Raw genomic sequence first — 25,144 nt, 5'->3', positions numbered from 1 at the left:
TGCCTCTGCCTACCGTAGTATATTCCCTAAATAAAACAGGTTAGAGGGCTCAGGGGTTTTTGATGGCCGGGAGGAAATGGAGAGGGATAGAAACATGCCACTGTCCTTGTACATTTGAAAGCAGAACAATTTATTATCAAGAACAAGAATATCAAACAAGAGAGAGGAAAAAAAGTTCATCGGTTTCATAAACTTGTTTTTCGTTGCAATTTGATCACTTACACGCTTCCAGCACAGAGAGAATGACTTATTAAGCTTGAAGATTCTTCCATTTAATCTTATGCCTCTAGTTACAGTTTTTCATATTTTTTGCCTTATTGTGTAAATATAGAACTCTGTTGAAACCAGAGATCACAACAGTAGTTATTAAGAGGCTATTCAAAGGGGTCTTTAAATGTCAGTTTTGTAAAGTGCTTTATGCCCCCTTTTTGTCCTCATCACAGAAAAGGTGTTGGCTCCTTTGAGTCTATTTGTGATCTGATTTGCTTATTGCCAGTCGAAGGTACGCTTCACCAGCCTGAAGAAGGTTCGGTTGTGTTCCTGTAGGTAAGAGCGGAGTTGTTGGAGTACAGTGCTGTTGACCGCTGGGTGGGGACGTCCCTTAGACTCATGCAGACAACGCTCTCGACCATCACTTCGGATACAGTAAAACCCTTTGGTTTGGTTGAAGTAGAAGTTGGTGGACACTATCCTGGGGGGCAAGTTGAGGAAACGCTCCACCTTCTGAAGCTCTGGAAGGGGGTCACGGATCAGAGCATCCCCATCTACGATGTGTATCTGTTCCAGGGGGAAGTGGCGCAGCCAGTTGCGCATGTGGATGTCGTACAGGCTCCTCTGAATGGCCTTGTACCGGATATTCAGGGCACCATTGCGCACTAGCAGGTTCTCAATGGCTTGCACCGGCTTGTGGTTCTCCAGCCGGTTGAAGTACACCTGGGTGTAGTCGGAGATGACCCGCTCGGCTGGGTCACGCAAGATCAGCAACAGCTTTATGGATGAGTTCATGGCACAGATGCGTTCTGGTGCAAGAGCTGATGTAAAGTAACCTGGAGTTTTCTCTACTGTGATCTGATGAGGGTATGAGTAAGGCATCAACTCACGGTACCACTCAAAGCCCTTGGCATAGTTCTCATCCCAGTCAAAGAAGTGCACCTCGGTGGCGGCAGCAGCAACCTCAGGGTGTATGTCTAGCATTTCCAACAGCGCCCTTGTACCCCCCTTGCGTACCCCGATAATAATACTATGAGGGGCTCTTTTGCTAGTCCCTGGCGGTGGAGATGAGGACACATCTCCAGAGACATTGGCTGATAGTCCAGGACCAAGATCCATAGGGTTCAGTGTAATGCCAAATCCTGCCTGGACAAGCTCAGGTGGGGCAGCATATGTCTGGAGAACCAAAAGAAAGGCAGATGCCAGGAAACAAGCCATGATGATGGACTGAAGAGTGGAGATTGGCAAAGTGACAGAGAGAGAAACAAGAAAAGGAGATTGTGGTTTAGCTGTGGAACAGATCTGTCTTTCTGAGCTCAGAGGCAACGAGAGCAGTGGGAAGTGCAGTCTCTGTCTGCCATTGAATCTGAACTGGAGGAGGAGAAGAAATCATCGGCAGTCCACAGCACATCTGTAGGGGGGAACAAAGACAAAAAAAAAAGAAAAGGCTTTCAGATTTCAGGAATATAAAGCAGAATGAATGTCTGTATTATAGTGAAATGGCACTTTCCTCATTCCCTTGAAAAAGCAATCCTGCCATAAATACAATCCATGTCTGTTATAAGTGTATCATCTGAAAAGGATAATCTCATTTCATCTTTCTTTGCGTCTCTTTTCATCTCCCCTCTTCCCATCTGCTTTCTCCTCTCACTCTATAAAGTCACTTTCAATTGATACTGTAATTTCTCCAGCTGAAAAACATTTAGCCAGACAGCTCGTTAGAAAATGCGTCTGAGATATGCAAGTGTGGCTGAAGGCCAGAAGACAAGGCCAGAGTGCTTTGTCTTCCCTTACCAGGTCAAAATCTCCACTAGAATCAATACACTTAACATCCCCCCAGGAGCATCGAAATCAAGGCATTTGGCAACGTATAAAGACAAATTTATTGCAGGAAATCAGATGAGTTCCCACTTCTAGGTGACTTTTATCTCCTATACATGCCAAGAAAGATCAATACTAGGGCAATGCAATCCAGCAAACACAAGGAGAAGGATTTAGGGCATTAAATTGGACTTATAATATTGCTGAAGAGCCCTTCAAAACCATGGGAAAATTAAAATTTTGCTGTCTCGTCTTTTGAACTTTTTTAAAGGGGGGCTGTTGAATATTTTAATATTAAGCTTGTTTTCTGAGGACGGGTTGCCTTAAATAAGCGCTTGTCAAATGGCTTGCCTTCACTTAACCAAGAAATAACATATGTTAAAAATGTACTCCTACGTAGCAAGAAGCCACGAGTTGAAATAGCAGAACTCATTTTTTAAATGTCACAGAATTAATTCAAAAAACAAAAGTCTTCAGATGCCTTCATGAGGAAAACAAGCTGAGAGAGCTGTTGCTTACACTGTGCTAGTCAAAGCAACAGGGCCAGGCTATGCAAACATCCAGCTTCAACAGCAAAGGTCACGGTAAGGTAATCTAAACAATATTTATATTCCCTGCCAGGGAACAGACGCACATACACAGTGTTCTATTCTGGATACATACAGTAGACAGACACACACTTTCATCCTTCATAATGTAGGCAACAGATAGGTTACAGATAATTGGGATTCATATTCTTTTCAAAATTGGCTCAGCTTTATGGAAGTAACTTCAACACATTTTGATGCAATTGCAGCATGCAGGGTGTACTGTTCTCTACCAGTAAGATGCAAGGGAACAGAGTAAATTATTAAATGAATTATTAAATATTAACATTAAATAAACACAAGTATTCTTTCTCCATGCCTTCATGGCGGTAGGGAGTTGCACTTTTAAGTAGCTTTCCTTAGCAGTGCTTTCAATAACCATCAGCAAAATTACATAAATTCTACTCTGTTCCTAAAGGAAGGCTGATGAAATATAATTTTCTTATGGCATTTCTATTTTACAAAATACAGAGGAAACAGTTAAATAGTTATAAAAAAAAAAAAAGATGCATCATTTGAAAACAAAAATGTCATTTTAAAATAATAGGAGCCAGTTTTGGAGTCAAACTCATTATACATTAATATGAAAGTAATGACTTATTTTAATATGTTTGTTCAGAAGCTGTTAGTTAATTATATTTAAAGAGGATCATCTGTGAGGCATGCATACAAATGCTGAAATATGTACACTAAAGTTGTTTTTGGTGACCAACTGTTATTATTATTATAATTATTTATGTCCCTGTTTGTAGTATAATTTAATTATAAGTTATGAAGTTGTCCCTCTAATTAAGCGAAATAGTTTAACTACTGTTGTGCCCTTTCCTACGATGTCACTATTGCTCTTTCTCTCACCTTACAGAGTTTTTCAACCATATAAAGGCTGTTACACATGCCCCCGCTTCACACTACAATCTATGGCTTGAGTGTGGGACTGGGCCTGTGAGCTGAACGCAGGAGAGCCGACCTGCCCTACAGGACCCGGGGTTGTGCAAGAAGGCACTTATGTGCTGTGACAGGCGCTCCTGCCTGTCAGCGTTTCCCTGGCAGAGAGCTGCCAAGTACAATGCTAACAGCCAGGCAGCCAGACGAGCTTTCTGTCTCATCCAATTCCCCCCACTCCTCTCACAGCACACCACCACCTGGAAGGAGCCATTGTTTCACATTCCACTGGGCCTTATTGCTTTATTCAGCACTTGATGCATATCTTTCCGGCTTTTCATTCGGCACATGGCAGTCACGCTATCTGGCAGACCATTTAACCAAGACTATTTCCACTGAACGCTGAGGGGCCAGTGGGAGACAAAACTATGTCATGTACATAGGTTGGTATAGAAGAACTATGCCCACATAACATCTGTGTGTTGTGGCTCAGTGGTGAGCACTGCTGCCTCACAGCAAGAGAGTCTACATTCAAATCTTGGCTCCAGTCCCTTTTTTGCTTATGGAGTTTGCATGTTATGCGTATGTGCATGTCCTTAAAGCACCATTGTAATCTCCTGTGGGTGTGAGTATGAGCATGAGGTCATACCAGAACTGGCAAGGTGAAATTTAGCTATGGTGGAATGCATGTGTTACTGGTAATATCATGGACATAGTTGCAAGTTGAGGACTATGCACCGTTTTATTACTTTATTGCTGTTGCACTCTATTGCATTAATGCATTGTATTATTTCTCCATGTGGTCATATAAATATACACCATTAATACCTTATGGATTACAGGGCAATCTCATCCTCTCTTACAAAATGTCTGGACATTGGGGAGTATTTTGCAGATAAAATTCCAATCAGATTGCTCAAGGTGAACCCGATGCAATCAATTTGTCACTAGAAGCGAGGGTGTTTTACCCTCTTCGTCAATTAAATTAACGCACCTTGAGTGAATTAAGGCGTCAGTGTGCTCCAACTGGAATGCATGTCAAATGGTTGAACAGTGTCTGAAATTCCCTCTACCCACACTTTACTGATGTCAGAATTGGACAGGGCTGCATCCGACATTTTTTGTAACTTTCCAAAACCAAAAATCTGACTTTCACGCTAACTGGCCAGGTGTGCTGAGCTGAGCAATTAAGCAGGAAGTTTGAAGTTCTCTTTTGAGCTTTCTTGGGTTTAATTTTTTCACAGCAAGATTGCTCAAAAGTCTGCACCAATAATCCCATTTGTACTATTAATTACATTTTCACCCTCTTTTTTGATAGCAGGTTTTTCACTCCGTCCTCAAGCGTTTGTAATGGCTATAAACACTTTTGCCCTCTGTTGGGATCAGACAACAAGAAGAACTAGTTTGTTTCCAGCATACCCCTGCCTTTGGTTTTGTGTATTATCTCTGTGATTGGCCACTGACATGCTCAAGATGTCTCCCTGCCTTGCACACTGGGATATCCTCCTGCCCATTTTTGTGGGTATGGAAATTGTGCTCAGTACAGACAAAGATACGATCACTGATATAACAAAATTACACCTATACCAGAGTCCCACTTGAACCCATGATACAGAGCCTACACATGAGAGCTGCACTTGCCGACCATTACCTCACCTTAAAAACTTGTCTGGCACAAAAGCAAAGGGCTGCTTACTGCCTGAGCTTACACAGCACAGCCAACAGATCTGCACTATTCATTTTTCCCACCAGGCTAAGAGGCGGGCTCCACGGGCTCTCAGCGCCACAGGAAACCAGGTTCCCACTAATGAACCCAAACAGCCACCTCTATACATCTATCGAACAAACCCTCATTCATATTCAGCAGGGCCCCCTGCCATTAGCTGTGGCGGGCAGCAAGTATTGTACACAGGGGTAGATTTAGTGATTTGGGGACCCTGGGCAAACTCAGTCATGGGGCCTCCTTCGTGCCTTATTTTCATCCTTTCTGTAATTGAGAATGTTGGTATTGGCGGTGGTAGACAAAGTGCTCAAAATTTTAAACTATTAATATCACACTAACAATTCTCTGTTAAAAGTAGCAGTCCTGCATTCAAGATTTTACTTTAAGTGCAGAAGTATTATTAGCACCATGTACGTATATTTACTTAATGTCTGTTCAAGGTTGAGTTCATTTTAGCAGTTTTATATACTGCTGGATAGTTTAATCTATAATATCACATCATATTTCATTTGTTGACAGTAATTTACCAGGTTTTTCCTCTGCTTCTCTGACACGAGCTGCACACTGAACCAGCCAGTGAAAAAAACTACATTCATTTACTCAAGGGTACTTTTACAGATTGACAATGATTTTTTTTTTAAAGTGCTTAGGGGGCCCTTTTGTACGTAATTTCATGGTATAATTAGTTAGAATAGAAACATAATTTTATATGTTTCATATCTATACATCAGAATAAATCTATAGCTGTTTGGGCCCCCCAGGAGTCACCTACCTTACCTAATGGTAAAGTCCTCCCTTGATTGTGCAGGGCAGTTTTGTGTGTTTTAATGGGCGCTCATTAGAGACATTAGTACAAAATAATTATTACTGCAATAAAGCTTGATTACAAAAGGGTGGCTTCTGTGCTATTAAATGAATTGATTACAAGTAACCAAGTTAAAAGCAATAATCCTGGTTACTATTTTTTCTTACGGTGGTCATGCATTTTAAAGAATTTACACACACACACACACAGATTGTTTTGTTTTCAGAGTAGCTGAACACATAAAATGTAATCTGAGGCAGAATTGAATACAGAGGCAAACCTCCTTATCTTCGCCTTTTTTCCATCTTGGTCTCATATCTCTGTCTCACTGGCTCACAGCACTGTTAGATGATCTCTTGTAAGATGCACTGACCCTCCTCCCAAAAAACACTCACTTGGGGACACAGAAACACATGCACCTTCATTCTATTTTCTCCTGCACTTTCCACTTTGCTCCCACCTCTTTTCTTCAGCTGGTCTCTCCAACAAGCCCTCAAAAACCGGTACAATATATTTACCACCCACACATATCCAACTGTAACTCTGAAACTGTACTCCCACATACAGCATGGGTTTTCAATTATGGATGCGTTTTGGTTCACAGTGGGATTCCTGGCTCAATTTATTAATTTCTGTTGCAACAACTTAAGGCTTTGGCTGCTCACAGAGGATCAAGCAGTGTATAATCTTTTCTTCCTTTCCTAACCTCTGCCATAGATAACATGATATGTCTCATACAAACAGACACTCTCCTCACATTTAAAAGTAAGCCTCCAGCATAAAAAAAAAAATCTTAATTCCCAACCATGTGTCAAGTATCCAAAACACCCCAAAAGTTGCTCTGCATCAGCATGAGAGGACTTTTAAAGGGACACCTTGAGCACTGCTGAGCATTTAAATCCCTCCACAATGGCAGCTTTACCACAATGTCTGCCATAGAGTGAATAAATAATGAGTGAGAAGTCAGTCATCTATTTAAATTACTGGTATATTACAGCCACTTACTGGTGAATAAATATGTTGGAGGTTATGGTAGCTTGAGACCAGCAAGCTGCCAGTTTCAATCTCCAGGCTGGTCAGGAAAATGCAATTGGGGAGTGAGTAGAAAACTATGACAAAGGTGCCCTTGAGTGACGTGCCTGTATGCAAGGCATTTAACCCCCTTACTGCTCTGTGGATCCATTCGCCCCAACTGTAAAAGACTAGAAGCTCCTAAAAGCATCAGCTTTCCCTGGATAAAAGCTCAAAAGCAGAGATCTGTAGGTAGTTATAGACTGTGACTGTAATGGTTAGCATTACGTAGAGGGTTACAATTATGAGCTCTTTTTACAAGAATGGGCTAGTATTAAAGAACTGTTCTGGATATGTGACAGTGTCTTAATCTCACTTCGCCAAGAGTTGACTGCTATGTTGACTCCTATTAGTGAGATCAAAGATGGTATACATCATGAAAATAAGTCACTGCAATGCCAGTGGGACCTGCATCACAGTAATACTCTCCTCTGGGGCCACCTGGTGGATAAGTATCACAAACTAATTTCATATAATTTTAGCACCTTTTGTTTTCACATAAGTGTCAGCAGCAGCATCTGTTGCTAGTTGTCTTATCATTATCTTTGGTTAATTTCCATTTTCTTCAGTTCCTAAACATAGTGTTATTATATCTTAGGTTCAGGAACAAAAAACATGTCTTGCTCTAAATCCAGTTTCCCATGCCAACCCATATAGATATGTCTAACAACCCAAACTCCTTTTCTGCTTCCTCTCATCCTTATATCTCTTCGTTACAGGAACCATAGGGAGCACGATGAAGCTGTGAAGCCTCATCAAGATGCGCCTCCACCCTGAGTCTCACTCCCTCGGTTCCTTGCTGCTACATCCCCTGGTCTGTCATTGATCCCCATTTGAAGCTCTGTTCATTCCCTCGTGCCCAATCCCTATTTCCTCCCATCCCCGACTGTAATTCCAGTAAAGTAATACACATACATAAATTGTGTGGTCTTTGTTAGTGAAATGTTTAATATTAAAGTAACATGGTGACAGTGAGGATGGAGAGACAACATTTCCTCGTTTTTAGAGGAAATTACACTGCAGCTCTGATGGTAGGCAATATTTGGCTATTTCGGGAGTGTATGAGTAAGACAATGACCTAATCCACACCCACATGTCAGCAGAGGCATTCATTACAGACTCGAAGAGGGGGTGATCTGTCATTTGCCAGTACACCCAGACACATGTGGCCCCAGGCACTAATTACAGTGTTTTAACTGTGATCTTCCATACAGTTAAACCTTGACAGTATAGCAGCATTTTCAGCACTTTTTTTCCTACAGAGTGGTTTAGCATGGAAAGCAGTCTCTTCCAATTACCAGTCCTTCTGCCCACTGCCATCTGTGCACAAGTAGAACATGAACCATTCAACTTGATGAAGGCTTGTGCCTCATAAACAAATATATGTTTATGCTACATTGGCAAAATCCTCACAAAGCTCTGTATCAGCAAACATAACCGCACACTATTATTCATACATATTATTCAAGATGAAAACAATCGTTTTTTCCTGATTTTGGCAGAAATTACTAAGGTCAAAAAATGCTGCATAGAACCACAAAATGTCATTTTCTCTATGGCAATACCTCTCCAGTTACCCAGCCTAAACCCACCATTGTTCAACTGACACAGGATCACTTTAGCAGTCTCTGTTACCCAGCTGCATTCCCTGGCCCAGGCATCCTGCAGTTTAGCTTTGACATTTGTCAATGCTCTGAGATTTATTTCAAGCATCAACTGACATTGTCTGGATTCCCAGGAGGCATTTTCGCAGATAAAATAGGCTGACTTGCTCATCACCCTTGGATGAGTGGAGGCAACCAATCCCAGGGACGCTGACTCACTCAGGGAAGTGTTCCATGGTTGGTCAGAAACAACAACAGACTATAAGAAGGAATTCAATCAGAAAGAGGCCTGATGATCCTCATTCAGCCTGCCACTTCTGATAAAGCACCTATGCTTTCTACGGCGTTGAGATCACCCCACTGCAACGGACTCCTCATCACAGACAAAAAGATGAAGCTAATTCTGCTCTATCAATTTAATAGTACTGTAATTCTTATCATGCTTTTCCCATCAAGCCTTCACTACTTCTCACAATGAGTCTGATCTTCTCCATGTAAAGTAATTGCTCTACAGTTCACCGCAGAGGGAACACTCTGAAATGCCGACTTAATCAAAACAAATGCACCAACTTTATTCTCCCTCCTTGGGTCTAAGCCTTTGGAAAGCCGATGATGTTCTTCAGTCTCGCAGGCATCCTGAAAACTGCAATATACACATACATTATGGATGAATTACTTCATCAAATAAAAAGCAGGGCATCTTGTAATGAACTGTGAGGATACTCTTAATCTTTGATGAGGCCTGATGAATAGTTTAATGAGAAAAACTATGGGAAGGCCTGCTGGGTGCTGACAAAGATATCACAGCTCTGATGAGTAAATTGCAGAAAAATGCACAATGTTTAGAGAATTGTACAATCTTGTAGTCTTGTTTATTAAACAGCATCAATCTCACAGCTCAACAGCATTAAGTAATACATTGACTGTGATCCCACCTTAGCCAAGTCTTGAGTTATGTACTGTGCAAGCTGTACCCTAGGACAAAGCATGTAATACATATTAAGTAAGGTATACAGTATGTACACTAGGGGCATGTTATTTTCTTAGAAGAGGTCAAGTTAGATATCTTGTGTTTATTTCCCCAAACTACAGCTGGTGTTTGCAGTTCTATATAACTTGGAAAACCTTTCTCGCTCTGGCACAACGGCATCCTATTGGAAGGCACACACCACAGATCTGCCAGTGTTTTCCCGCCATCACAAATATGTATTCAGCACTGCAGAACTCGAGGTTTAGTATTTGGACCTTCTGTGATGTGCTGTTGGCTGCCAAGCACTGAAGTGATTCAACACCAGGCTGCAGTTAGTGAGCTGATAATAAAGCATTCAACTTAAAACCGTTTCCCAAAGGGGTGTCCTGTGTTTGTACGCTTCAGAGGTCGAAGCATTATACATTTAGATGTGTCAGTAGTGGATATGGTGCTCCCTGCTGCAGCAGTGGGATATCACTGGAATACATACAGTAAATAAACAAGAGAGAACACATTATGAAGCCACCCTGGATATACAGTAAGCTGAGACAAAGCATGCTGAGGTAGAGAAAGTGTTCATGAGGAGAAATAGCAATATATATATATATATGTGTGTATATATGTATACATACACACACACACACAAACACACATACATACATACATACATACATACATACATTCATACATACATATATATATATACTATATATATATATATATATATACTGTATAGTTTCTCACTTACAAACAGAAAAATTAGATCTAGTTGGAGAAAATCGGGGAGCAGCTACCTACTGACCTCCGGTGTGCATGACTTGACTATCACATACTGCCAGGATTAGCTTTGTTTATTTGCACTTTATGTGTGAATGATGCAGATCAGAGAAACTGAAAGAGTATCAGACTGACTGAGAATCCACATAGGAAGCGAGACATGAGCAACGCGTAATGGTACAGACACACAGAGTCTGGCGAGGATGCATCTGGACTCACCGGACCACTGAATGCTCTGGCGGGTGGGTGACATGGTGGGTGAGGTACTGCAAGTTGGGCAGTGCTGGGTTTTGCTCTACCATTTTCAAAATGGCGGCTGCATTACAAACTTTCTCATTTTAGAGCTAAACAGTACAGTAAAGTATGTTTTCTGAAAACATTTGAGTCGTGAAATAGGCAATGCAGTAATATAATTTTTTATTAATATTTGATCAGCACTGCCTAGTTTGATAGTTTGATTTGAGTTTCACGAGCCAGCTGTGTTGCGCTGGACAAACCTCATTGCATCAAGTTGAGGTTGAGTCGTGATTATGCATATTCAGATTTTCCATCATGTACCACATGGCCAGATCTCCTGCTCTCCATAGAAAATGAATGGGATCCATTGACTTGACATCCATCAATGGATTCGGTGTGTTGGCACCTTAAGCATGTTCTATCTGTTCAATCCACATCGATTCGATCACATTGACTTGCATTCACCATCTCTGTCAGCAGCAGCTCCTGACCAGCGGCCGGCTTACCTGCTCTCACCAGGTTGATTGACAGCAGAAAGTTTTCATATCGGCTCCATGGGAAGAAATTAACAGTGTATTTATTGATTCATTGATTTTATTTCCCTGCCCACTGTAGCGAGTGAGGGGAATCTGCCTGTAGTCAAACAGGCGAGCTCACAGACAGACTGGGAGCCTAAATCAATCAATGTAGAAACTGTTAATAAGTTCAAAACTCATATAAGCAGGATATTTGTGTGATTTAAACAGCTGTCTGCTCAGATAACGCTTCACTAAATGCAACAAAAATAGATTCAAAGCGTAAAAAACGCAGGGGTTCTCCCTAAGTTGCACGTCACTCACACATGTCTCGGAATCAGTGTGGATTGATACATTTAACCCTCATCCTACCAACATATTTAACATACAAGGACGACTGACTGGGGTCCCCAAGAGTAAACTACTGTAGGAAACAACCATGTCATCTGACAGTTAATTTGCATATCATGTAAAATGAAAATACAGACTTTTCTTTCATACAAATTGTCCCCCCTCTCCCCCGATATTGTGTGTTCTTTAAATTAGGACCTATGGCAAACATGACCTCAATAAATAGTTCCATCTATTAAAACTACATGGGTGGAATTGGGAGATATGACAAAAAGTGGACCTCTGGGGTCCATCGGTAGGATTAAGGTTAATAAAATGGAAGCATATCTGTTTCATGAGATGCGGGAGTGACGGATGTCAGAAATGCTTCTAAAAAAACTTCCTATGCGGATTGGCCGTGACACTGACAGCCACACATTTCTGGGATCTCTTTTGCCCATATAAAATGACCTTGAACTTGAACTTTCACAGTATCAAGCTACCTCATCTGCATAAGTAATTCAAGTTGTTGCTTCACATGCTGGTCATTGATTGTAACATAATCAGAGAGCTCTGTGTGTGTTAGGGTATATAAATCATTTATCAATGCAGGAGTTTAAAACTTGCTAAGTCATTCTTTTAATGAAGCTTATTCCAAAATGACATCTCAATAAAAAAAGTGGCACCTACAAATGATGGTATATTTACAGATATGTAAGACTATGAGGAATTTTTAAACTGGAGTATAATTTGGAATATAGCTTTACAAATATACAAGTATACTTACAAAATAACCATTGATTATACATAAACTGGGCACAGTCTGTGGCTGTGTACATGCAGTGGCACCTTGCAGGGAAATAAAATCAGTTGCCTCTGTACTCAACTTTGTGCAACATCCTTGTAATTTCCTACTTGCTGGGCAAACTAGATCGTAAGGGAAGTGTTTATCTATAATAACAATCTCTAGCTCAATTTCCTCATGCCTAGTCTCTGCCTCTCTGGCAGGGAGTGCTTCAGAGGTCTGACTGGGCAGAAATGAGGGAGGATGTAAACCGTCATAGCTCCTGTCGTACGCTCTATCATTACATTGTTTACAACATTTGCCTTTGCGCGGCTCCACACCATTGCCTATGTAGCACCGGGCTTCCAGTCAGCCTTACGTTGGTGCAAAATTTCCTCTCTGCCTGAGAGGAGATGAAAACGCTTGTGCCAGCTGGGCTTTATATCTGCCTTTAAGCCGAGTTTCTACAACCAGTGAGGCTCTGTTTACAGACATTTTCAAGGAAGGCTAACCACAAGTATTGGCACTCTCTGTTACTTTATACTTTCTCCTCTTGTTCTTTCTGGTGAACATAACACTAGCAGAGGTTTTAATGCAATCCCGCCATACACTTCTTGTGTTCAGCCTGCAGAGCGAGGTGGGATATGCCATCACTTTAAATCACTAGAGCATGCACAAACTGAGATGAGGTGTGAGTAAAAAATAAATAAATAAAAAAAATCACCCCTGGCTTTAACTGAATTGGATGCATGTGAAAAGGAAAACAGAGTTGTTGTGTGAGATGCTGGGGAAAAAATTCAGTCTCATTTTTGAAAAGACCTGTCTGCGACTTAATGACAATATCCGTGCATGTGCAGTTCTGGGAATGTGACAGAATCAGGTTAAGAAGATAGAGGGAATAAAACATCATGTCATTTCAGCAGGGTGACTTTCACAGCAGAGCGTAGCTTTGTCTCTGCCAGTCTGATACTAAACCCACAAGCTAATGTCAGAGCTCTTGTAAGGCTAATGAGTATGCAATATTATTTTATATTTTTCAAAAAAAAAGGAAGAAGAAGCACATACAATACATCCTGTGTTTTATCCTTTAAAACATCACCATGCTGCCTACTGAAATGAGGCCCGGGCCAAAGATTAATCAACTTTAAGTATGAAACAAGACTTATCAGAACTCCATTACAACTTAAAATATGAGGACTTCTCACTGTCAATTTCATCCGTACCCTCTTGTTGTGTAGTTCTTCATGAATAAGTCATCAGTCCCCCACTATTCCCCTTTGGATTATTGCTCATTCCGCTGCCTCCATGGCCCTGTAAAACCAACTGAAGTGTTTATGGGAGATAAGAGGCAAAGGAGGTCGCAGGCCCAATAACTCCTTTTATCACCCCACGTTCTGCAGCATGGGACATTTTATGGGTGAATTTGCTGAAGACGAATTCTTAATTAGAGAAGTTTGTGGACCCAGCATCAGAGGCCTAATGGGGGGAATAAAAAGAATCACTGAAAGGGCATCTGCAGGATTGCTTGTTGGCCTGCTTTGTTACCATGTCTTGTAGAAAAGATGAGAAAATAGCCTTGGTGTGTTCTCAAAGCAATATCAATGAAAAGGCCCTCCATAAATGGCTTGTGAGGCTTGTTTGGTTAGGTGTGAATGCTGTGTTTGTCTAGACAAGTCTGAGTCCTTGTGAAATTAGTTCAGGTTATTGATTTTTTTAGGGGGCTTATCTTTATTAAAGGAGTCTACCTTGTCAATGGAATTACTGCCTCAGCCATTAAAGAGAGCTGATTCTATTTCCCATTATTGTAAATTCCTCCCTGAGAGACTTAAATGCCCTAGGTTAATAGGAAATGCAATGTTTTGCCCTTTGCCTATCTTGTTAGTCAACAAGTTTGACAAAAGGATTATAAGATTTCATTTTTAGTTTCTATACTTTTAAAACCAACGCAACCTAAACGTCTAAAGTCAATTTGTCTTTTGTATCATGAAGTGCAACCTTTGACAAATATGAACAGGGTGGGATGGTAGAGAGCTAGCTCAAATTTTAATTAGCCAAGTTGGCAGACATGTTTCACCAGATCAGACCAGATAATGACTAGGATCCTGTGTTCCCAGTCGCCTGCATATTAACTGAGAAAAAAGGAGAAAATTAATTACTCATTTTCCCAGACTGGGAGAGAGGGATCTCGTCCATGATTGCATAATTTTAAAACTCCATAATTATCTCAACTCCATAGCAACAATGAAGCATGAGTAGATTCATATGAGTTGTATTTTCTCCAGCAGACTGCAGGTTCAGAATGAACACACTTTACCTTGGCAAGAAAATGTGTGTGCTTTGTTGGGGACTCTCTCAATCTAATTCTACTTAAAAGGATAGCAAGAAGTGGTACAGTTTCTGAGGTTAGCCCACCAGAAGTGACAACTAAATTTAGCAAACAGCGGAACAATGGAACATTAATCAGGAAGTGTGATGCAATCCTCCCCCTTCCTTGCTCATCAACCCCTGCTGTAAAGCCTAGATTAACCATCTTTCACTTCATTTAGATAGAGGATTGTTTTGGGGTTTGCCTGATTATATCTGTCTCGAGCACACACCATTGGTATTTAACAAAGATTAGCTTTAAATTGATGATTAACCTTTGTAATCCTGCGTGCATATTGAAAATGGCTTGCTTGTCTTTACCACAGCCACACAAAAGAGAATCCGCATTAACGTTCAGGGAAAATTGAGGCTCAGAAAGCAAATGAGGCAGTGTTATCTGCCTGGTGCTTGGCTGGATAATGAAGACGAATCTTCAGACTAGAGAGCCATCTCTTAATGAATCCGAACAGATGAATTATTTTGTGTTCTATGCATGCATCTTTTAATAAAACTTCACTGTGACCCTGACAAGCAATAGCTGCCCAATAGCCGAAGCAGAATTTACTTGTGAGATTGAGTGGTTGCCATTGTTTAGATGGCTGTATTAGGGAGTAATCAGACATTAAATGAGTCATTTCTCTATATTTGACTCCAACTGGGGAGGTAATGGTTTAATTTGCTGGGCAATAAGTTTTCCCCTGTGGAGTGTTCCTTGCATTAAATGCCACTGCAACTGTATCTGTTGCTCTGGAAACCATTAATGCACAGGTACAGCTGCACAAATTTTGGAAAACCATAGCAGAATATAATTCCAAGTGCCTTTCTAGTGACTTCATCCATTTAAAGAAAAAAAAATCAAACATAACTTGTATATTAAAGTAGGAATAACAACTGATTTGTTGAATTTGACGTATGTGCAGCATTACGTCCCCAACTTATCTCACCTGTTGCACTCTGAATCACATGAACAGGAACTTTAAGTTAGTGAAAAGTGCTAAACTTGTCCAAAGGTATCTCTATTAGGAAAAAATTAAGGGCTGCAATCAACAATACATTTAATTTTTTGATTAATCTGCCGATCATTTTCTAATTAATTGAATGGTTGTTTATTCAAAAAATGTCAGAAAATAGTGGAAAAATGTCAGTCACAATTTTCCAAAGCCTAAGCTAACTTAGGCTATTTAAATAGTTTGTTTCATTCTATCAACAGTCCAAAACCCCAAAATACAATTTACTATTACATATGATATGATAGAGAAAAGCAGCAAATATTCACATTTGAGAGGCTGGAACCAATGAAGTTTTGGCATTTTGGCTTAATCAACTATTACTTTTGGGAAATAATAATTTTCCACATTTTGTTTCAACTCCAAATATATTTCATTTGAAAAAATTCTGCCTTTTACTATCACTCTTTTGAACATTTCAATCTTTACTAGTAAACTGCCTGTCAAACTAGAAAAAAACCTGACAATGATCAAAACCACCTTCTCTGTACTTTTACATATAGTGATGAAATGAAGATGGTATATTATTCTTTGAAACTCTGGAAGCTGACATCAAATTCCATACCTAATCCCTAATGTGCTCCAGACATCTGGAGCAGATTACGTCCACACCTTGTAACCTTATTGCAGTTTATTTAGGGATACGATGTTAAGGGGAAGCTGTGTGATGAAAACTCATTGTGAAGGTGAGGGCCAAATTCTGCCAGATTTTCACAGGGCCAAACGAGCCCTGTTAATTGGACAGCTAATATCACACTCACTCCTTGAACTAACAAAAGCATATTATCAAAAATCTGTAATTTGACACTTTTTCACAGCCCCTTTAAAAACTTGTTGTGGATGTTTACTGAATGATAATTTTAAGTCTCTTAAAAATTAAAATACAAATTTGGACCAATCTGTTTGTCAACTCCCTGTGTGATCTTCAAATATGAGCAACTACATAGAGAAGTATTTTCAATGATGGAGTACACAAACACATAAATTGAACATACTGTATGTTTTGCATGTAGTTAGGAAAAGTATTGCAGTTAATGCATGCAATTAAATATTTATCTGGCTCTAAAATGCAGATTAGCAAGTGGGTTAATTTAAAATGATGCATGAATATTGGCGATAATGGAGATTTGGACAAAATCCATTGCAAATGAACTTACTTTCATGTGTTACTAACAACAAACAGAAAAATCAAGCTTTCTCAAAACGAATCATTTTAGGATATGTATTATTTACTGTCATTTGCTTAAATCCCATTTACGAGATAATGTGCCTCTTTTGGGGGGTTTGTTTGCCTAGAAGATAAAAACTAAGAGCAAAAATGAAAATAATCATCATTATCCTCTTACACCCAAATTATCGCTGCTCATAATTATCAACTGATCAAACAATAAACGCATCACGATAAACATGTTGAACATCTGCTACACACATGCTGTAGATTTGCAGAAACAACAAATGATGTAATTACAAGATTAGAACAAGTATACAAATTTGTTATGAAGTGAAAAGGAGGAAACACTCATCTGAAAGAGGACAAAAAGAAGCTAATCTCAATGTTTCCAGTATCCAAGAAAGCTTTAAATTATGGAGATACCAACAGTCTATGATTATATCGTCATATGCCCAGTAAATGATACTAGACACTGTTGCAGACCCTTTTCAATTCTTCCAATATATGGAGTTGTATTTTGGTGTTGTGTCACAGACTGGGGCTGGGACCAAGCATGGCTATACTAATACAGAGCTTATACCAAACCAATACTAAATACAGTGCATAAGTTTAACTAAAAAGGAAGAAAAAGATCAGTAATGAACCAAGTAAAAGCGATCAATAAAAATCTGTGATGTAAACTCACTGAACTTAACTGTAAAATGACAAAGCCATCTTCTAAAAAACTGGCAGACTCTAGCAGCCTCATGCACTGCATTACTGAAAAATAGAAACCCTACTGTAATGTAGTGTAATTCAATCCAATACAATATTGCTTTAATATACTGTATGACCTTTTTGAAACTTAAAAGTTTTAGTTATTTTTGACGGCATGTTGAATCAACTCTATGTTTACTTTTAAAAGGAACAGTTTGACATTTAGGAAATAACACTTATTTGCTTTTTTGCCAAAAATTTGATGAGAAGCTTGATACCACTCTCATGCCTTTCCGTTAAATATGGCACTACATCCAAGAGATGATTAGCTTTGCTTAGCATAAAGACTGGGGTCTTGTCCTCACCGTGTGGTTGGCAGGCAACCAGCGGAGACTCCAGGAAGTGACTGCACCTCGCCAAGAAATAGTCCAGCACATAACACCAAGTAAAACCACATGGCATTTTACACTGATGACTAGGACTGCACTTATTTGCATTATATTAGGGCTGCAACTGATATTTTTTAATGTTCAATTACTGCAGATTACTTTTCAATTAATCATTAAATGGTTTAGTCTTAAAAAGCTAGTAAAAAGAAATACCCATCACTATTTCACAGAACTGAAGGTGACATCAAATTGTTTGTTTTGTTTACAGTTACATATGGAACCAAATCATTACAATTGAAAAGCTGGAACCAGTGAATGTTTGTAATTTTTGTTGGTAAAATTACTAATCCAATAATCAATTATCAAAGTAGTTGTTGATTCAATTTCTGTTTATTGATTCCAAGTAATGTATTTAAATACAATAGCAGTAACCTGAGCCTTGAAAATGAGCATAGAATACAATGAGCACCTCTCTGACACAGTGTCAAGTTTTACAAAGGTAGTATGGTATTTGCTCTGTGCATTGACTTTGGATATCTGCTGAATCACTTTATGAAAAGGAAAGTTGCTTTATAGCATAAAACATGGCAACATGTCATTGTTCTTGGAAATATTCACCATTTTTATTCTCTTCAGTAAGGTGACACCAGAGTGCAGGTAGGGGGTCAAGAAGAAATATCTAACTATTACCTATGAGAGCATATCAATCATACTAAATGGTTATTCAATTTGTTCAAAGCTGTTTCACCAAAATACACAATGAATTCATAGCTATTAATCATTGCTTTTGAGAGCTGCTGGAGTATTTTTAGATCAGACTTTAACATACATATAGTTCAGTGACAACACCTCATGTCAGCTCTCTGCCTTTAAGCCAGAAAGAGAGAGAAAATCTAAAGCAGAGGAAAAGCATATTTCAAAGTTCAATTTCAAGTTTCAGATGAGCAGTATTCCCCTTTGAGGTGGGGGGAAAGGAGAGGTGCTCCTCTGGGCAGTCTGCCTCCCAAAACCTCCACTAAGATGAAGAGTCTCATTCAGCACCATGGACAGCGCTCTGCACAGCCTCAAGAGATAGCTGCTAAAGCCTTTGTCAGTAATATGACTGAGACATCATTAACACTGGTCAGACATCTTTCTCTGGAGACCAGTCTTTATAAGTGTGTGTGTGTGTGAATCTTTTTAAGTACTTATTTACTGTAACAGTATATTTACTTGTAAAAGATCTATTAGACCTTTTGGTAATCAGATCTTCAACGATAGCTTAATTCTACTGAATGTTTAACAAGGACTAAAGGTTTTGATCTGAAAGCCACTATGAGGTTGTTATTTTCATGTCTCTGCTTAACTTAGAAATCAAATCACAGATTGACTGCACTGCCATTGTTAGGTGTCTGACCTTCCCATAATAAACCTAAATCAATGTCTCTAAAGATCAAATTTCATATTTAGACAAACCCAGATCTTCGCCTTTAGAACAAATGTCAAACCTCCCTTCTGGTGGTGGCAAGAACGTGAGCCAGGAGGGCCAACCAATGCTTGACATTTTGTTCTCATGGGTATTCATCTGCCCCTTTAAAATTGCTACCAGTCATGTGTAAGAAAAAGGAAACACAGACAAAAGAGAAAAATGGCTTCAGCTTCCTTTATAAAGTCAAACTGAATTAACGTTGCTCTACCAGTGGTTCTTCTACAAAATGACTGACAACCACTTGATCTTTATTCAATGAGGATCCCACAGCTGATCTGACTCTTCAATATGCAAAACATTCACAAGCTTTTACATGATGTCCCTTTTTAGCTCCACTGATTATCTTAAAATCTTAAAATTAATTAAAAAGGCCTTGATGCAGAGCATTGTTCAAGTGAAATTATCTAATTATAAACGCTACTTAAATATTCTGCTCTCAGGCCAGCAGACAGATGAGGAACATATTTCACAAACACAAATCAGTGGAAATCTCATACCACTATCTGCTTCTTTCCCTTCCTCAGCCTTACAACACCACACACACACCCACACAAAATAAATTGATACATATGGCAGAGCAGAGGCATCTGAATCAAAACAAATCTCACTCCACATGACGGGGTCATGATCTCTGCGCGGAGACAGATACCATTAATCTGACAAATATGACAAGACATGGGTGTGCTGTATAAAAAAAAAGGATGTATGACACACAATCACCAGTAATAAGGGATATGGCTGGCATGTGCCTACTCATCTGAGGCAGGCAGAGAACAAAGGTAATGAATAAATAACTTAACCCGTCATCAAGTGAAATGATAAATCTACTTCATAACACTTGGCGATGATGGCGGCGTCAGGCTTTCTTGAACCTCTTGATGAAAAAGTGGCCCGGGGAATCTGTTCACTAGAAGGTGTCACCGCCCTCCGCTGTCTGCTCTTTCACCCACTGCTTCCCTGTCCTATTATTTCAGAATGGCAGTAAATTAACCAGGAAAAAAACCTGTTGTCTGATTCTGACATCAGAATCTGTGCGCCTTTAATAAGGCTTTCCCAAAGGCTGAGTTCAGACTCCAAGGCTTTTGATGATGAAGATGCAGCTCCCAAGTGGCTGCCGATGACAGTTTCGATGCTGCTTTTTAACACTATGCTGCTGGTGCACATGGTGGGTATCAGCCTCTGAGATATGGTGTACAGCATATGGACCAAGGTGGCTCTTTGCACCATGGATCACTGCCTGCTGCACACTCATGAATTATGGAATTCGGCACAAATATGCAAATCTGGGCATTAGCCTAGTTATGCCCCTGTACTGTAACTTACAGCTACTTATCTATTATGTATGAAGCAACGATTGGAGTGAAGAGGTCCTGGCAGCCAGCTTCATGGTCCTCTCTCAGTTGCTCATATTCACATCATGAAAGAGCATGAATAGCATTGGAGGTAGCTTCAAAACGCTAGCTTTCTTCCGCTCCACATCTCTGAAGACTTGGGAGAATTAGAGCTTGCTTCCACGCTCAATTGCCAAGCTACTTAAAATAACAATGGCTTCCACTGGATTTGGAAGCCTGGAAGATACGTAGGGAATAAGCATGAAGTTGTTGCTAATCCTCTAATTTCCCCCCACAAGGCTGATTTGAAATGCTTGTCTGATCAGTAATCAGTCCACGGGGGAGGCAGACAGGGGATCAGGCCAACACACACAAAAAATCAGCCTGTGTATGACATTACCATCACAATGCAGGATGAGTGATTGTTTTCAGGTGACCTAATCAAAGCGGTGTAAATATCCAAAATCAAGAAGCCAGCAGAACTGAGAATCTGCGAGGTCAAACGTCTTCAGTTTTGAAATCACACACATATTCCGCTCAGGCCAAAAGCGTAATGAAGTGAGTCCTGCGGCTCCGGGATGAACAGAGTGATCATTAGCTCAGATCAAAGTCAATCATCAAGCACATGACAGCTGACAACTTCTATTTAACAGAACGACCGGGAAATGATGATACCTGGTCCTCGTGAACCCAGTCACTATGGTAACAAGAGGAAGCTACACTTTCACACTGTCCCATAGAAGTCAGCAGTCCTACCTGCTTCTAACAAGGAAATACTATATGTATTAAAGTCACTGAAATTTGAATTATCCTCACTTTTAGTGTAAGGAAACATTCTGACACTGCAGCTATTGAGGATAAAACCATTTCGGACATATTTGTGGAGTGTCTAAGCTTCAAGCATCTTGTTTCCCAAGCTACACTGACCAGCCCAGATGTTGGTGATGGCAAATGACCAGAAGAGATCCAAAACTTCTGTATGTTATTCCAGGATTTGAATCAAAACACACAGAAACTAATGTACAGATTCACAGAGTATTGTAAGGAGAGCTAAAATCATAGGTAATGCTAAGCAACTGCTAACAACATCAGCCCTCGAGCTGGTTATGGTGGCCATTGGAAATGAATTGATATTATGAGCAATGAATTATGAACCTGCCTTACAGATACTGCCAGTAATAACAATGCCAGAATGCGCTATCATGGCAGAAACATTAATAAAACTCAAATTTTCTTCTTTTTGGTAATTACATTTTGATCAAATAAGTACGCAAGTTAAAACAAACACCAAAGATAAATATAGGCCTTCTAATTTCTTAACAAATAATTATTTCAAATTCAGTTCAGTTTACTTCAACTCAGAAATGAAGGCCTTGAGATTGCATTGGGCAAAAAAGGCTGGTTCTTTCATGATAACTCTTTTATCTCCCGAGGAAAGAATCAACCAACAACCCCAACCACAAAAACAAAAAAACTCTGGAATCCATTTGCATTTTTAACAAATATCCCTGTATGCCTCAGCTAATAGTTTTCATCCTTTAATTCAACAAACATAACCTCATCAAAAATTAATTCCGTTCTATTGTTATTTTCTATTGCTCTTGATTAGGAAAACTTAAGGAAAAGAAAATGCACTCTCGTTTTGTGGTTCTTTTTTTCCACCTCCCCTCTTTCTCTTTGCTCAAGTGGAGCCAACTGGAGAAACTCCATCAAACAAAACATCATAACAAGAAATTTTACACAAGAAACCCGATTCTCTCTTCATCTCCTCCTCTTTCTATCCTTCCCACATGAAACTGTTCTCACATTATAGCGTAACATCCTCTGACCCTGTATGTTTGTCCAGTCGTACATCACTGAGACACCTTGAGTTTTCTTTGGGGAATTAGAAATCATCACACCTCCCTGAACCACCGTCTTTACAACCAGACCCATAAACACTTACTGTCAACAAAATCCCACAGACCATCATGCCCTCTGCCTTCTCTCTAACATCACTTTTACTTACACATTTAGTTCCAGGACGGTGAAAGCAAACAAAATATCTGTCCCAGTTATGCTACAGATAAACAGGCATCCCATTCATGTTGATTAGTCGAGTATGAAAATAACGAGGGTGACCCCCCTTTCCTATTGACCTTTTGCCCTTTGATGTCAGTCTGTATTCCACTTTTTTTCTGAGTGATTGAAGTTCTCACTAAAGGAATGGTTTTCTTTCTTTACAGTCATTGTATAACATTTATTATTATATTTATACCACTTTAACACATCCGCCCTTTGATTAAAAGTGTATTTGCTTACATTTCATTTATATATTAAGTTATATTTTGCACCAAATTGTATAAAAAAATGAATAAAAACATTTAAAGTGCAGCATAAAGCCTGCAAGAATGCTGATGAGAAAAAAGAGAGCTTTCACCTCTGACATACAGTACCAGTCAAAAGTTTGGACACACCTTCCACTGTGTCCAAACTTTTGACTTCTGCTGTACAGTATACAGCATCTCTCAGTGTAATGAACAGTCTAAACCCATATAGTAATTGTGAGAACATTAACACCCCACGTTCCACTTTCAGGAACATATAGTGCTGCCTCTGATGAAAGACTGTAAAAGAATGCAACTATTTTACAATAGCACCAATTAAAGCCCATCTTCAGCCATGTGATATGGATTGAAAAACACTAAGTTTCATTTGAATTTCATCAGAGAACTTATTCAAGTCAAACACCGGCTTATGCCTCTGAAATCCTGCAGCTAGTAACACCAGCTCACATAAGCCAACACCCACATGCTCATAATTAAAGGTGAATTGCACAGCCTGTGGCAATTTGCAGCCTGTGACGGTGATACGCGGCTGCTGGAATTTCACTTGGTAGGTCTGATACCAGATATAGGAGATATGATGTTGATGGGAAAACAATGTTGCATCAAGGCTACGAGAACAAGAGGAGAGTAGCAATTACTGTTAGTTGTACTTGTGTTAAGACTATAAACTATGACATTTCCCACAAAACTTTTAAAGCATTAAAGTGTTCATGTTAAGTTGATTTTCTATGCCACAATCAAATAGGATGCACAGAGGATTGTTCTCCTGGGAGCTTATAAAGCTAATTTATTGGATGTAGCATTTTAATTAGTTTGATCAATACTCTATCACAAAGGATTTAAATGTGAACTGCAGGCAAAAGACAAGGCACTCATTTCACATGAATGAATGATCATGTCTCAAAATGTCAGAGATTCAGCTGGCTGCTCGGCGATACTGGATTTATTCTAGCTTCATAATTGAGAAATGAATCGCCCGTGAATTCAAAAGCATAAAATATCCTTTTGTCAGACGTCGGGGATTCAAGTGTTGCATAAAAGCATGTGTGTGAACCGCTGTGTCGTCCAGGGCGGTGTATTTCACACAGACAAAGTAATGGAAATCTTAAGAGAAAATCTGGTTACCTCGCAGGGGGGGTTCGGTGAGGATCTCAGCGCGACTCTTGGGTTTGGTTTGATCTCAGGAGCGGGTGATGATGATGATGATGCTGAACCACGGAGCGCACTTTTGCGCACCGCTGGTCCACATAGAAGAAGAAAAGCGTCCGTCTCTCCTCTCGGCCACTCTCATCACTGATTCATTAGAAAGCAGACACCAGGGGGGGGACGGAGTCCTTCTTTATTCAAAGTGGATAACTCGACTCCGTCTCCTGCTCACGCAGACGAGCCTGTATGTGGAGACGCGGGGAGAGTTGTGCCCAAGCCGCTGCTTTGCGTAGCAGACTGGAGGGAGCGGGGAGGAGCTGTCTGCCGTCAGATGATCAGGGCAAGGTGCTCTCCTCCCTGATACTCTGCAATCCCCAGCCTTAGCAGAGCTGCAGTTCAGACCTTAACAAAATAATCCCTATCTAATCATCTGCTTTGAGTGGGAAATGATACAACTACTACTGTCACTTATATGTGCATATGTCTATTATACCGTGTATTACAGTGTACAGCTTGTGGAGAGGTTATATCAGTAGCCAGGTGATGCCTATTTATTATTCCTGCTTAGCACAAAATCTATTGGATGGGCTATATTCTTATGTATATTGTAGTAATTATACACCTAATGAAAAATGCCCCCCTATACCATAAATAATTATATTAAAACTATTTCTAATATTATATATGATTGATTGATGCCATGGGAAAAAACAATGCAATAATTCGAATGAGACAATGAAGTGTACACTGAATATAACCAGCGTCAAAAACCTGTCAAGGTCATCATTGTATCACCTCTAAGTATCACAGCATTATGAGTTCTTGTAGAAATACTATAGAAACATAAAAAACACTGGTATCATAAACTGCCACCATTAAATACCATTAACTCTACAAGGGGGGCTAAACTACATTTGAAGGTCCTATGG

The 25,144-nt window shown here is 39.8% G+C and overlaps 1 protein-coding gene across 3 annotated transcripts; it reads right to left on the bottom strand.

Annotated features, from left to right (window-relative positions):
* Positions 1-184: 184 nt before the first annotated feature.
* On the bottom strand, positions 185-24,375 carry hs3st1l1 (heparan sulfate (glucosamine) 3-O-sulfotransferase 1-like1). 3 transcript variants are annotated; one of them, XM_042433980.1, is made up of 2 exons: positions 24,195-24,375; positions 185-1,621 (listed from the first exon to the last, which is right to left on the bottom strand). In XM_042433980.1, exon 2 carries the CDS (start codon positions 1,426-1,428, stop codon positions 487-489), a length of 942 nt encoding a protein of 313 aa, XP_042289914.1. In that variant the 5' UTR covers positions 1,429-1,621; positions 24,195-24,375; the 3' UTR covers positions 185-486. The 3 variants fall into 3 exon arrangements, with proteins under 3 accessions (XP_042289914.1, XP_042289915.1, XP_042289916.1); XM_042433981.1 differs by lacking the exon at positions 24,195-24,375 and adding an exon at positions 7,034-7,097; XM_042433982.1 differs by lacking the exon at positions 24,195-24,375 and adding an exon at positions 6,309-6,370.
* Positions 24,376-25,144: the final 769 nt, after the last annotated feature.

This window comes from Thunnus maccoyii, chromosome 14 (assembly GCF_910596095.1).
Source record: "Thunnus maccoyii chromosome 14, fThuMac1.1, whole genome shotgun sequence".
NCBI lineage: Eukaryota > Metazoa > Chordata > Actinopteri > Scombriformes > Scombridae > Thunnus > Thunnus maccoyii.
The sequence above is the reverse complement of the archived record's forward strand: the minus strand, read 5'-3'. Positions and strand labels throughout refer to the sequence as shown.